Source organism: Ursus americanus, chromosome 31, assembly GCF_024610735.1.
Source record: "Ursus americanus isolate L20-20 chromosome 31, mUrsAme1.1.p, whole genome shotgun sequence".
In the NCBI taxonomy this organism is placed as follows: Eukaryota; Metazoa; Chordata; class Mammalia; order Carnivora; family Ursidae; genus Ursus; species Ursus americanus.
This window is the reverse complement of record NC_142157.1, coordinates 21,351,266-21,366,760: the sequence shown is the minus strand read 5'-3', so window position 1 is coordinate 21,366,760 and position 15,495 is coordinate 21,351,266. Positions and strand designations below refer to the sequence as shown.

General features: G+C 39.7%; 1 protein-coding gene across 4 annotated transcripts in view; it reads left to right on the top strand.

Annotated features, from left to right (window-relative positions):
• TMEM236 (transmembrane protein 236) overlaps nucleotides 1–15,495 on the top strand; it is a 64,544-nt gene that overhangs the window by 15,740 nt on the left and 33,309 nt on the right. The window contains exons 1-4 of one of the 4 annotated variants that reach the window (XM_087857653.1): nucleotides 496–3,623; nucleotides 3,713–3,801; nucleotides 4,277–4,385; nucleotides 7,013–7,110. In XM_087857653.1, the coding sequence (XP_087713779.1) occupies nucleotides 4,371–4,385; nucleotides 7,013–7,110 (113 nt within the window). In that variant the 5' untranslated portion in view covers nucleotides 496–3,623; nucleotides 3,713–3,801; nucleotides 4,277–4,370. Of the gene's footprint in view, nucleotides 1–495; nucleotides 3,802–4,276; nucleotides 4,386–7,012; nucleotides 7,111–7,176; nucleotides 8,621–15,495 lie in introns of those variants that run through there. The other 3 variants (XM_045787577.2, XM_087857652.1, XM_045787566.2) reach the window with 3 other exon arrangements.

Below are 15,495 nucleotides of genomic sequence, written 5' to 3'. Positions count from 1 at the left end.
TTATTTAAATGATCATGTGATTGTTTTTTGTCTTTCATTCTGTTAATGTGATGTGTCACATTGTTTGAGCCATGTACGTTCATCCATTCTTGCATCCTACGGATAAATCTCACTTGGTTCTGGTATGTGGTGCTTTTTATGTGCTGTTGAGTTAGGTTTGCTAATAATTTGTTGAGGATTTTTACATCCACGTTTATCAGGTATGTTGGCCGGCAGTTTTCTTGTGGTGTTTTTTTTTTTTTTTTTGTCTGGTGCTGAGATGAGGATGATTGCTGGCCTATGAAATGAATTCAGAATTGTGCCCTTTATTTTTTGGAAGAGTTTAAGAAGGATTACTATTAATTATTTTTAAAGGTTTGATAGAGTTCACCTGTGAAGCACTCAGGTCCTGGTTTGTTTTTTTGTTTTTTTGTTTTTTTCTGGGAGGTTCTTGATTATTGATCAGTCTCAGTATTTGTTATTGATCTGTTTAGTCTTTCTGTTTCATCCTTTTTTTTTTTTTTTGAGAGAGAAAGAGAATGCATGCACACATGTGAGCAGGGGAAGGTGCGGAGGGAAAGGGAGAGAGAATCTTAAGCAGGCTCCATGCCCAGTGCAGAGCCTGATGCAGGCCTCAATCTCATGATCCTGAGATCATAACCTGAGCCAAAATCAAGAGTTGGACAGAATCAGCTGAGCCACCCAATGCCCCTGTCTCATCTTGAAACATTCTTAGGTTTTATGTTTCTAAAAATTTATCCATTTCTTCTAAGTTGTCCTACTTTTCATCATATAATTGTTCATAATAGTTTCTTATGATATTTTTATTTTTGTGGCATCAATGATAATGTCTTATCCTTCATTTCTGATTTTATTTATTTGAGTCTTCTCTCTTTTTTCATACTTGTTCTGGCTAAAGGCTTTTGTTTGTCTTTTAAAAACCAACTCTTAGTTTTGTTTATTTCTGTATTTTTCCATTCTTTATTTCATCTATTTCTTCTCTGACCTTTATTATTTCCATCCTTCTACTAACTTTGGGTTTAGTTTGTTCTTCTTTTTCTAGTTACTTGAGGTATAAATGTAGGTTGTATGTTTGAGATCTTCCTTATCACTGTAAACACTTAGTACTTTTTTTGTTACATCCCTTAAGCTTTGGTATGTTGTGTTTTTGTCTTCATTTGTCTCAAGATATTTTAAAATCTCCCTTTTGATCTTCATATTTGAGTATTGTATTTCTGTAGCTAGACTAATTTCTTGAGCACAGAAAATGGGCCTATTTTCTTTTTTTTTGTCAGGAAGCTTTACCTGAACCTCCATGTTGCTCTCCTCCTTGCTTCTATAATGACTTGGGTACACATGTCTCATTGTGCATCTATTGAAATTACTTGTGGAAATGCCTGTCCATTCAATTAGACTGTTAAGCTTGTAAGGGCAGAGAGTGTGTCTTGGTTATCTTTGTACCCCAGCATAAGCATAATAGCTAGCATAGAGAGTCCACTCAGTTCATTTGTGAATTCATTCTGTCGCTCAGTCAACAAACATTTATTGAGATCTTACTATGTGCCAAGTGCTCGTCTAGGCTTGAGTCTATAACAGAGACCAAAACTGGTAAAAGTTCTTGCCCTAAAGAAACGTATGTTCCAGTTGAGAGAGCAGACAATTAATATAATAAGTAAGTCAAATAAACATTACGTTGTTAAGTAATAAGAGGAAAAATAAAGGAGGGAAAAGATTAGGAAATTGAGGAGGGGCGTGTGTTGAAATTTTGGATAAGCAGTCTCACAGTTTAAGTGTCATTTATGTAAAGACCTAAAGAAAGTGAGGTAGTTGGCTCTTTGGATGTTTTGGGGTGGAGAATAGCAAGGACAAAGGCTTCATAATGGGTGAAGCCTCTATGTCTGGCATTTTTGGAGAACATCGAAGAGAACAGTGAGAGGGAGAGTAATGGGAAATTAAGTTAGAAAGGTGGTTGGGGGAAGATTGTGGAAGGCCTTGAAAATTCTGGTAAAGCCTTGGGCTTTTACTCAAAACAAGATGGGAAGCCACTGGGCAGCTTTGGACAGAGAAAAGTGAACTTACTCATTAAACGTTTTTGGAAATAATTGGGCCAAATATGCATAGTACAAGAAGACATATAATTTGAATGCCTTGATAGCCTAAATTTTTAAAGGAGCAATTTAGGTTAGAAGATTCCAAAACAATAATATCATTAAAATATTGACTTAAAATCTGTGATTAAAACAAAACAAATTTGCACCACCCAGTGGAGTTCAGGAACACTACATTTAGGCATACCACTTGGAAATTCTAGCTTTTATCTACATTAACCAAAATAACTGGATAGTTGTCATTTCTGTGTACTTTGCAAAGATATGGCCATGTCTACTAATATTGTTTTCAAGTTATTTTATCTTAAGTAAGAAAAATTGAAGAGCCACAAACTTATCAAGTCCTTAGCAGTGAAGATTTGGGAAATATAGATTAAATTGTTTTTGTGAACTTTGGGATGAATATACAGTAATTAATTAGGGCTGCATCTATATTTAAGTAGGATTTATTTATTTGCTTACATTTGTTTCTTCGGAATATTGAAAGGCTAACCCAGATTGTTGTAGTCTCTTAAAAAATAAAATCTGAGAATCGTACAGAATGAAGTGACTTCCTCTTTTCTTTAAAAGTCTGTTTTTAATTATTAGCTCCCATTTATATGCCACTACACGCAATTTGTGTAATGGGAAATCTTAACTCATTTTCCTTTCTTTCTTCCTTTCTTTCTTTAAAATTTTGAGATCTTGATAATTTTAATAGAAAAAATATTTCAGGGGAGCGTGATTATTTTAAAAAGTAAGGACATTCTCTAAATTTTATTTCAAGAATAGAGTCACTAAATGAATACCAGATATTAAAAGGGTTGCAAAAGTGAATATGCTATTGTCCTCGCTCTTGCAAAGTTGTTTATTTAATAGTCAAAGAGAAGCAATTGTACTTTTTTCCTATAATATAAATTGATTGTTGTCTCAACTCTGGTAGCATAACGCTGATAAAAGGGGCGTAATCAGTTGGTGATATAATCTTACTGAATTCACTTCTTGTGATTTGTTTCATGACACCTGCACGTGAGGATCAGTATTGTATTTTGGGAATAGGCTTTGGAAATTATAAGTAATCAGTAATTAGGTCTGACCTCTTCCCCAGGCTCTCCATAGATCCAGCTTGACCTGTAGAGCAGTTTCACTGCCACCAGCTCCTGCCTTTCTGCACATCAACACCATACGACCACAGGAAACAAACCACAGATATGCCAGAACATTCCTGGCTGTCTGTACATTTTGTTTCACAGATCCTACGCTGAAAACAATGAACAAACCTTGAGATTACAAATGATCTTACTAACAATTTAAGAGACTTTGAATTTTTGACTTCCTGCCTGCAGGAAGGAAATGACAGTTGGAAGTGTGGAGAACAGGTGTTACCCCGGACAGCATGATATCTTCTGCTTACTAAAATAAAAAACACTGCATCAACATTCCTACGTGGAAGTGAGTTCTAACCACAAGACTCAGTCTTTCCACCACCGACCCAGCTCCAGAAAACCAGATCTGTTTCCTACCAGGAAGTTGTTACACCCAGGATTAAAGAGCAGAGTAAGGGGCAGAGTTCTTTGTAGCAGTTTTGGATGAATCCAAGTAAAGATTTTGGGGGTGTGAAAATGTCTCCCTCCATGTCCTTCCAGTTACTGGCAGTGCAATTGCATGGCGGACTCGTCAGGGGACTTAGAAGGGGAAAGAATCAGGATTGGCATAAACTGGTCTCAGCTGAAGGGTAGGTGATTTCAAACCCTCTCTCATCTCCGTTTGTCTTTGTCTCCAAGTTAGGGGTCTAGCATTTCCTCCCAGTAGCTTAATGTTGCCATAATGACTTTTTTTTTTTTTTTTTGCCAAGCTAGCTTGTTGCTCTATCGCTGGTGAAGAGACCTACCTTGCCTCCCAATCTGTTATGGAAATTTTAGACAAATACTTACTTGAGAAGAGCTGAGGATTCTGAAATAATTGAAGGTTGTGCCTTGGTCCAGACACATACCAGCCAGTCCTCTGTAGCCTCCTTTGTTAATGGTTCAAGTCCATTATGGAATATGCATTTTTGAGGGCATATGGATTAGAAAAGGTTGGGAAAGATATTGCAACACTGGGACCTAAGTCTTTGTGAATGCTTGCAAAGAAGCATGGTCTTTTCCTAACATGCATCTTGAGATGGAGGAACTGCAGTCCCCAGGGGCTTTGTTTTCTCTCTTCCCTAGAGACTTTATGGCATCGTGGCTGTGGAGGAAGGAGACCCCAGGGCTGTAATTGGGACCACACAAGGAAATTGAAGCTCGTAGGCTGAATGGACAGATGGTATTGGGACAGGTAATGCATGATTTCTCCTTCTGAAAGATCCATGTGAGAGCCAGGATGCCCTCGGAATAAAAGATGAGTTAGCGTTATCAAAGCTTGGCATGTTCCCCTTACTGCCCACCACTTCTCTTACTCTTCATCTCCATCCATTCCTTCCACAAGATCTTTCCAGGGCCTGTTATGTGATAGGCACTGTGCTGAGGTATGATGATACAAAGATGAAAGCAAGTGTTCTCTGCCTTCAGAGATCTTCCAGCTTTGTAGAGGACCCAGTGTGCAAACAGTGTAGGGAGACAAGTGCTACGGTAAAAGTGTGAATGAATCCAGAAGGATTCAGAAGGTGTTTTGACTCAAAGGAAGAAATGCTTGCTTCTGTGGAGAAGGAGAGTAAGGAAGGATTTCAGAGGGGAGAAAGCTCTTAGAGTGGGGTGTGCAGGAGGAAGGCTATGCTTTTGCCACTCTCATGTGAGATCAGAAGAAGACAATAAAATTCTGCCCACACTGCCCAGCTGGCAAGCAGCTATTCAAGGATCTCCCCATCTTCTGCTTGCCTCGTAGCTATTTCATTGCTCTTTAGTGCTGCCATTTAAGGAATAAGTGGAAGTGGAATTTATTTATGTTGCTTTTGCTGAGAAGTTAGGGAAAACAAACTGGTGGGGGAAAGATTTAAAAAATAGGGCATAAAATTTTTATTAAGCCAGAATTGCTTTGTCTAATTGATTGTTACTAATCTGAAAGTATTTCCTAATTTTTATGCTGGTGAAATATTATAGCTATGCAAATAATAAATCAAAAGTGAAAACCCCTCCACCCCACCTCACCCATTTCCCAGGGCCAGCACTGTTAAGTTTGATGAGTATATTTCTGGATTTTTAATTTATGCTTAAATCCACAACTACGATATTTTAAAACAAAAATGAGATTGTGCTGTTCACATTGTTATACATAGCATCTGCAACTTACTTCTCTCTCCTTACCCTCTCCTAACTTACTACATCATGAACAGTCTTAGAACTAATTTTCAAAGAAAATGTCATTATATGACACAGAGAAGGTTGCTGTAGTAATATATGGATATTGCTTTGGGTCAATAGAAAAATCAGTTTGGCCAAAACTCACCTCCTTCAAGAAGCCCTCTCTGAGCAACTCTACTTTGATTTTTTAAATTCCTTTCTTCTGAATTATCCAGTAGGCTTACCTATTGTTTTTGTATAATATTTGGCCCCTGCTCATAAACATATTCCTTTCTTACACTAAAGCCCTTTTGGTTGCCAAGACCAAAGAGCCCGTTTTGTAAGAATACACATAAACTGGAACATTCAAGAACTGAGGGACTGGCATTTCTTGGTGTGCTTGCCTCTCCCTGTTGATCTCTTCCAGTCTTCTTGCTCTCTGTGTTGCCCTCTTTGCCAACTCTTCTGTTCCCTCGGCTTCCATTCGTTCACTCAGCAAATAAGCACATAAGCAACATGCCAGGGGATTCCAGCACACACAGTTTAGGTTGCTTTAATCCTGACTCCAAATCATGGCCTCCTTTAATTCCACTTACCAAATTCTCTCTGTGTTTCTTGGTTCTGAGCTGGAGCACATGGCCCAGTTTACGGAGGGACATTCTGTTCCTAACCAGAATGTAAGTCAGGAGGGCTGTGTCTCTAGCATGATCTGCTCATAGAAAGTGTTCATAAACAATGTTAACACAGGTGCTCTTTCCCTTACATGGAGGTGGGCTTGTTGTGGGTAGCGGGCAAGAATCACAACCTCCCTCCTGTTCAGAGAAAGCACAGCTAGTTATCAGAGCATTCCGTGCCGTAGAAAACTGCAGGTCGCATCACAGAAACATTGTCTTTGAAGGTAAAGGTGAAGAGAGATTAGGAACTGGAGGAAAATTATATGTGAGAAATATAAAGCGAGTACCATTTTTAAATTCCCATACATGGAAAAAAATTTAGTATTTAAAATGGAATTAAAGTCCTAGACAGAGTCCTTTTGCTTGGAGCCAGGCAGTTTTATTCAACAACTGTCTTCAAATGCCCAGGTCACAATTCCTACTAACACACAAAATTTGTAGACGAAATTATAACACAACGTAGCACTGATCCCTCTAGACAGAGGGCTAGAAGGTTAGAGTCTAATTTGTATCTAGTCTCTCTTAAATAGAAAGTTTTGTCAGGGATGATACAGAGAATCAGTGACAATTATATGATATTAGAAATAGTTGGTAACAGAAATGTGGCTCTCGTGGTTTTTCTACCCTGTCCGTTCATGTTCTTGGTACCCGTCTTCTAGGTCTCTTTGTTCATTTGAGAGGACTTCTGCTAAACATCTGCAGATTGGAAATTCAAGTTCAAATAAAATAGATAGCTTGAGGAACTGGTTGCAGTGGGAGGGCAGGAGGCAGTAATCCTCAGAGCCACCACCAGAATCCTAGGTGCACCAGGGAACCAGGCAGCGCAGGGCCCCATCTGCAAAGGGCCAGCCTGGGGAGAGAGGAACCCAGAGAAATACTGGCGTGCCTCAGGCTGCCAGCAGGCACAGGGGAAGCCATCTAAAGAAGCAAGCATGTGGAAGGGATCAGAATCAGTGCTCCCCTCATTGCTTTTTCTTCATCAGTCGCAGCCAAGTTTCTCCCTCCTCCCCAGGTGGCTCTGTGGCTCCCCCCTGACTTCTGCACCTCCAGTTTAACACGGCTCCTGTCCTCCCTCCACACCAGCATTCACTCCTCTTTCCAAATGATCAAGTAAGTGGCTCTTATGTCTGGAAAACTACTTTTTCGCTGCCACACACACACACACACACACACACACACACACACACCGCGTCACCCCACCCCACACCCAAATCCTTCACAGAATATTTACATTCTGACCCCAGCCAATTCTCGTAACATCACCTGTCCCTGCATCCTGCCATGCGACACCAGGTTCTCATAACCGCTCCAGCCTCCTGGCTGCTTTTTTTGTGTCTGGAATGTCACCAACACCCCAAAACCTGCCATCTGTCCTCATCCTTATCTTTCCCTCCCCTTCCCACAGCCCAAAGAGGAAGTTCTCTGTGTTACCATAGCACTTAGGTTGTACTTCTGACCTCAGTGATTTTTGTTGTTCACAGGTTTGTTTTCTCTATGGACTTTGAGGTTTTTAGGGCAGAAATCGTCTGTCTGTCCACTTTCACTCCCCAGCACCTAGCAAAGGCAAAGTGCTCATTGCAGGTGCTCACAAGTAGTTTCTGAAGGAAGGATATTCACGGAGATAGTTGTTGTCTTTTAAATATTTGATATGCTTTTGGTCTAGATATAGACAGCTCTTAATATGTCAATCCTGATAACAGGTTTCCAACATATGTTGGTTTCCTCACCAGCAAAATAAAAATGTTAATCTGGGTTACATAACAATTAACGTGTAAGAACAAATAGTCCAAGTACCAGGAAGAAATTTGGTTAGGAGGTTGGCAGTGTGAATCTAAACTCCCTTCTCAAGCCCTTTGAAGAAAAGCGAGGGGTGGTCTTCCATGATGAAGACCCAGGTTTTGGGTATGTCTTTTTGCCTGGATTTGCTTAGATATAAAAATTTGGGATTGGATTCCAGCTCTTCTTCTCCTTGAATTTTAAAATTATATGATTCCAATGGTTCTACTTGACAAATGTTAAATATTTCATAATGTTTTGTGTGTGCTCAAATTGGCAATCCAAGCTACAGTGAAAGACCTGCTTTTTACCAGTGGTGCAAAACATATTCAGAAATTCATTTGACTTTGAATAATGAACATGCAAACACATTAAGTCATCATTTCCACAACTGTTCTGTTTCTTTAAGAGACCTTGCTTGTTAAGTCAGAAGATCATTGAACCATATGAGGGTCAATAAAAGAATAAAAAGTCACTGGTTAGTGATTTCAGTACAAGGAACTTGATCCTAGTTCAGTATCGGTGTCCATATGCTGCTCACAACCAAAGGGGGAGTGTTTGATCTCAGCAGCTTGCCTTTTCTCAGGATGGCGTCTGGAAGACTCATCAAGCTCCTGGTTTTTGAGCTTCTTGAATTTGCAGCTTTCTCCACCCCCACGCTCGTGATGGTAGAACAGTTTGCCGCTGCCTATCAAAGAGTCGCAGGCAACCCCGAGAAAACGCATTATTGGCTGATTGTTTCCTGTTCCATCGCGTATGTGGCTTTAGCGACTCTACTGATTTGGGTTCCCATAAAGGTTCTCTTATACAAGATGCATAGCCTTAACGAAAAAATTAAAGGATGGTAAGTAAAAGGGTTCTATAGCAGGGAATCTCTGTGATGCTTTCAAAGATACTTTCTCAGGTACCATGGGTGAGGATGTTAGCATAACACAAATGTACACAATGTGTGAGCATATGGTTAGTGAGAAGCAATTGGCACCATTTCTATAAATATGTTGATATTATGGTATCTTCCTTTTAAAAAAAAAAGGGGGGGGGCATTTTTCCAGACTGATAGCAACACATGTATTCATAAGCTTGCAGTTAGCATGGGTCTATATCCTGAGTCCTAAATGTTGGACCTAATTCCTCTGTACACAGAACTGCATGACATTACCACAATTAATTTATAGAAATCATAATTGTAAGATTGTAACATAGAATTTTACTTTTGTGTGAAACAAAATAATGTCTGTTTTGAAATGTTTATATTGTGTTGCAGGTCTAAAGCATCATTTAACCCTTAACCAAATGAGATTTTTTTTAAATTTAACTTTTTTTTATTATGATCAGGTAGCCACTGTATCCAGCTGAGATCTTTAAGCAACTGGTTTCTTTACTTAGATTTAAAAAAATAATACTTAACTATGTTAGGAAATTCTTTTTCCCTGGTATGTGTGTGGGTGGGGGACTGCTTCAATAATGATATAGAAATATTTTAAATAAATTAAGATTTAATGTTGATTCAGCAGTAACTTGAGGACTGTATTACCTGTATCAATTGAATACAAATAATCTCTGATGCTAATATATTTACTAATATATTTTTCCTTTTAGATCTTCAGATCTGATTTTTACTCATTTGAGATTTCTTTGTTTCCTTTGCTTTAGTTAAACCTTCTTTCATACTGATCTTTTTTTAAGTTTTTTTTTTTTTTTTTTTTTTTTGTCAGCAAGCGAGAGCACAAGCAGAGGGAGCGGCAGGCAGAGGGAGAGTGAGAAGCAGGCTCCCCCACTGAGCAGGGAGCATGACCCGGGACCCTGGGATCATGACCTGAGCCTAAGGCAGACGCTTAACGAGCTGAGCCACCCAGGCACCCCAATACTGATTTTTATTTTGAAGTCAAACAATATCAACACATTTGAAAAGCAAGCAGCTGGGAATTTTAGCAAGGGCAGAAATGTAAAAACCACAGAGACGGCAGTCTAGTTGTATCGGAAGGGTGCAGAAGAGGAGAACTGAAGTGTGGAGTTCACAAGTGTTCTCTTCCAGATGTGGCTCCATGAACCTTGCCAGGGGAATTTCAGTTCCCTGAGGGCAAAGGTATTGAAGGGTTTCTGGAAATAAACCATTTGGTTGACACTGCATTTATCAGTGGGGTTTAGCGATTTTCCAAACCTTGACCCAAAGTCTCAGGATTATGACCCAAAGTCTCAGGATTACCTATGGAGCAGGTTTGGAGCTGAGCTGGGCCCTTCACTCCTCACATCACCTGGAGTTACTCTGACTGTCCAGAACTCCTGGCTGGGCTGGGAGTTTTGGGGGAAGGATGGAGTATCCAAATGACTATAGAAACAATTGGTTTACTCCAGCCCAGAAAGATACTCCTTGATTTTTTTTTTTTCTTTTTACATTGACTCACATCCCTAGGTCTCTAGGCTCTGGATATCATCAGGCAGCAAACCTTCCATATCATTTATCATCATCTTCATTAAGTTATAACTGCTTCTTTTACTGATCACATATGTGCTGAGAGATTTACATGTGAATTTCATTTCCTTCTATACTACCTCGTAAAGTAGGTATTTTCCTGAGTTTATCATTATTATTCCCAAGAGGAAATTTATGATTAGAGAGGTTATGCAACTTCCCTGGTCATTTAACTAGTGAGTGAGAGGACCAGACTTTGGACTTCTGTCCATCTGACTCCATAATTGGTACTTCTAACCACTCTCCTAAACTGTGTCTTTGAATGACAAGGTCCCAATCTGCTGGGGTAAGTTGAGGGTAAGGAAGAGAATAGTCTTTCATTTTTACTCCCCAGTACACATTCTGATTTACAAATCTGGTCCATGTACTCCCCTTGTGCTAATGAGTCTTTGGCTGTCACAGTTACATCTTCCAGTGAATTCTTTGGTGAAATACTCTTCTGGTCTTTCATTTTCTTTGTAGGTGTGGCTGGCCACAGGTGTTCTAAATAGATATACAGTAGGTTATCTATAGTTTTAGTGCCGCTGTGAAACTATTTCCTCATGGCCTCATTTGTGAGCACTGTCATATTTCTTTCTCTTAACTGGCATAGAAGAGAAGAATTACCTAGCACTATTCTAGGAACTTTACACATTCTGTACTATTAAATCTAAGCTTTATGACAGCCCAGTGAGGTATGTGCTAGTGTTCTAATTTTATAGATAAAGAAATAGAAATTCTAACAAGTGATCAACTTTGTCAGGTAATAAAATTTGTAAGCGGTAGAGCTGGGATTCGTAAGCCCAGATTGGTCTGAATCTGTGCCATTTCTTTTATCTTGTGTAACTTTTCCTTTATTTTTTTCTGTCTTTGAATGCCAAGTGTATTTCAAGATCAATGCAACTCTTTTGGTGTCTTTAAGATGTATTCCTCCAAAGATATATATTTGGATATTATATATGATTCTCAACATTGTGTAAATGGATATTTTAATATCTGTGGTAAGGTAGAGTGTTTATCTTAATTGCTAGATGAAGATGCTGCAAAAACAATTGGTATGATAGAAGGTAAGGATTGAAATAACGACTTTTGAAGAATGCTTAAATAGTTGTTTATACAAAATCTTATCAATCCTTAGCATTCACAGATAAATTGTTGATGAGCCTATTTGAGGACGTCCCTGTAGGTTCACGATGGCATTATTAGCCCCATGAAGCTGGTATTCAGGAGAGAATGAGTCATCCAGCTAGGAAAGAGTGTGCCCTGGCCATACAGCTGAGAGGTACAGACCTGAGTTCAAATCTCAGCTTTGAAATTGTGAGGATTTGTGTGAGTTATTTAAGTTCTTTGAATCTTAATTTTCTCATGAGCATAACAGGGACAACCTAGCTTTATCATTTGAGTGCTGTTTTAAGAAACTGAATAGGATTATGCATATAAAGTTCCAAGCATAATGCCTGGCACATAGTTCAGATTCAATGAATATTATTGTTATTACCTCAGGCTGCATTTAGTATTTCCATTTAAAACATGATCTTGTTTTGGGGCACCTGGGTGGCTTAGTTGGGTAAATGTCCAACTCTTGATTTTGGCTCAGATCCTGATCTCAGGGTTGTGAGACGGAGCCCCATGTTCGACTCCCCTGCTTAACATTCTCTCTCTCTGCCCCTCTGCCCCTTCCCACCCCATACACACACACACTCTCTCTCTAATTAAAAAAAAAATAAACAAAATAAATAAATATGACATGATCTTGTTTAATCCTCAGAATGACTCTGAGAAGTGGGAGAAGGGATAAAAAAAGTGATGAGGAAAAAAGTTATATGCTATAAGTGAGAGTCTTTGAATTTGGAAAATCTTGCAGGTCTCTTTCATCCTTTGAGAAAAATGAAGGTCAAAATAGTGATATCATGAATATCTTATAAAGTATTTGGCAATTATACAGTGCTTCTGTGTTTTATTTTTTTCACTTGACCTGCACACTAGTGTTGTGAGGTTGACCAAGTGGATATAATTCCTATTTTGTAAAGGAGGAAACAATGCCAGACATCTTAAGACATGCACACTAAATCAACAGTAGAGTCTGAATTTTAATCCAGTGCTCTTTGCTTTACTCTTGTGGAACTCTTCCTCATTCTCTTTAGAATGATTGTTCCTTTTTAGGGATGCCTGTCATAATTCATAATAGACTAGGGAGATGGTTTGAGGAATGAGGAAAAGCTATTTATATACACACCAAATTGTACATCCCAGTAAATAAGAAATTCTTTCCTGGGGTATCAGTGAATGGATGAAACAACTGAGCTGCAAAACTAGTCTGCAGATGGAGCATATCTCGATAAAGAGGGTATCTGGGGATAGGATAATAATGGAAGACTTGTGGGGATTCCCAGAATGCCATGGGACACAGGGCTGCATTTCAGGAATTCTCACAAGTCTTTCAGAGTACAATTACCTTAGAACATAACATGTCATGAATTCCGGGCAGTGCCATGTTTGAAACATGCCAACATTTTGGACTGCATTGTACCTTGCTTAAGTCTTTAACCTATTAGATATGATTTGCTGTTGATTTGTTTAAGATAGTGGTAGTAATAGTAGTAGTAGTTGTAGTCGTAGTAAAATAAGAGAAGTACTTATTGAAAGCGTTCGATAGTAGCAGTATGTACCAGGCATAGTGGTAAACATATTGCCTGTATTATTTTAGTTAATTCTCTAACTTTTATGTGTAAGAACAATTGGGGCACAGAAGTTACAAGACCACACAGGCAGTGAGCTATGGAGCCACACTGACCACAGGTGGTCTGTCTCCAGAGCCTGGTCTCTCGAGCACCTTACTATTCCATAGTGGCACACCTAAGTCATGTGCGCAGTGATAATAATGCCTAAGCACTGCTGGACAGGCTGGATAAACTGAAGGAAGTAGAGCTTGCTCTTTTCAGACCTGGGAAGGTCATCCGTTAGTTACCATGAACTAAAACACTGGTGCTTAAGTTACTTCTTTCTTCCAGTGGGTCTGTCCATCTTCTATTCATTTGCAATAATTTTGTGATACTTGACTATAGGCTTTTTCTTCCTTGCCATATCCAGTAAATCCGGAATATATTTACTTTTGCTTTTCTCTCCCACCTTGTGCAATAAGTCACCAGATTCCATCAATTCTTCCTCTTTCATCTCTCTTGCATCACGTCTTTGTTCTCCATGACTGTTAACTTCACCCCAGTTAGGCACTAACTTCCAGAGTCATCATACACGGACATGGTTCCCCAAATTTTCCTATGTTCAAATCCAGTATCAGATCATTTGTCCTGGTTGTTTTGTTCAAGGAAGCATGAAGAACATTTTATGAAATAATGCTGGGGCTCTGATAACCTTCACCAGCTGGTGTAATAATCTTCTTGAAAAATGTTTTCTGCACATCAGTCTTGCCCCTTAAAAATCTAATCTCCCCCTTGCTTGTACAATGGTATTGGCATTATACCACAGAATCCTAAAGCTAGAAGTCAACTTAGAGTTCTCCTACTACACTATTTCTCACAATACAGATAGACAATGGACCTCTGATTTTAAGGGGAATTCACTAGTTTTTGTCTAGTTCTGAAAATAGTCTTCCTTATTGCCATATATGAAAATAAAATCTGCCTCCATGAAAGTTCCTCCCCATCTTCTTCATAGACTTCATGTCCTCTGCCCTCTTTATATGCCAGTGAATTTGGCCATGGCTAGGAGCTGTACCCAATCCCCTCCCCCCCCCCCCGATTTCTTAGATCACCCCCCTTTCTTTTTAAGTAGACTCCATGTCTAGCATGATGCCCAGTGTGGTGCTTGGACTCACGACCCTGAGATCAAGACCTGAGCTGAGGTCAAGAGTTGAATGCTTAACTGACTGAGCCCGCCAGGTGCCCCCCAATTTCCTCTCTTTATTGCTTTACAAGCGTTCTCATTGGCTCATAATACAAACTGCCACTTATATGATGATGATTCCCAAAATTGTGTCTCCAGGGGTGACTTTTCTCTGAATGACCTCAATGACCTCAGAGGAAAGTGTGTATTAAAGTTTTTCAAATATTGAAAGGAGCTGCATCACTCGGCCATCTCAAGCACACCCCATGTTAGTCTGCTAAGTCTTCTATGGTATTCTTGTTCTATGATTTCTGTACCTTTTACCCTTTGGATATTTCCTTCATATGATGGCTGACTAGCTAATGTTCAGATGATCTCACTGATACCCTGATGTCCTGTGGATACAGCTGTCAACTTCAGCTGTTGGTATGATGTATTGACACCAACTACAGCTGTGTCACTTTCATCGCTGAGGGTGACTTCTCAAAAAACTTGCTCTAATTGCACAGTTACTTCATCTTACATGTCTTTCCATCCTGGGAACAGAGTGTGGTTCACACATTTAACAACAGTGTAGACGAATGGGCAAATGGATGAATGCAGAACTTGGCTTGTAGTGTGAGCTCACTGGGGTTAGTGTCAAATAGGAAGGTTATTATTTTTCGTTGGGAAGTTAATGGCAGATTGTGGGGAGTCTTGGAAGACAAGGAAGGGAACTTGGACCTGAAGAGCTAAGTGATAGAGAATGTGTATGAGTTTCTGAGCATAGGGTGGTTTCCCACATTATTATCTGACCTGTTCCACTCACCGTGCTTTCTCTGAGAAATCTCAGGTCCAGAATTCTTGTTGCACAAATAGGAATTGTTAACTCACCATGGCTGAGCTCAGTCAGGCCTTTCTTCGTAGGCCTATGCCTGGGGGAATCCGTCTTTCTAATTTACTCCAGATGCCCACAGAGCCCTACTGGTAGTCCCTAACTCCTCCTTCCATCTGGAACCTCCACCATGTCCACACGTCCTTCTCCCCAGCTGTTCTGTACTCTGGTTACAGCCTTGCGCTGGTCTTAGCACGAGTACACCTTCAAAGATGTGTCTGTGGGATTTCCAACATTAATTTCGTTGTATGAATTTCCTAGGATTGCTGTTACAAAGTACCACAAACTTGGGAGCTTAAACAATAGAAATGTACTGTCCCATAATTCTGGAGGCTAGAAATCTGAGGTCAAGTTGTTCGTTGGTTCCTTGTGAGGGCTGTGCGGAAGAATCTGTGCCAGGACTGTCTCCCAGCATCTGGTGGTTTGCTGGTACTCTAGCGTTTCTTAGCGTATTGACGCATCGCCCTGATCTCTGCCTTCATCATCACACGGTGTTCTTGCTGTGTCTCCTCACGTAGTCTTCCCTCTGTGCATGTGTCTCCAAATTTTC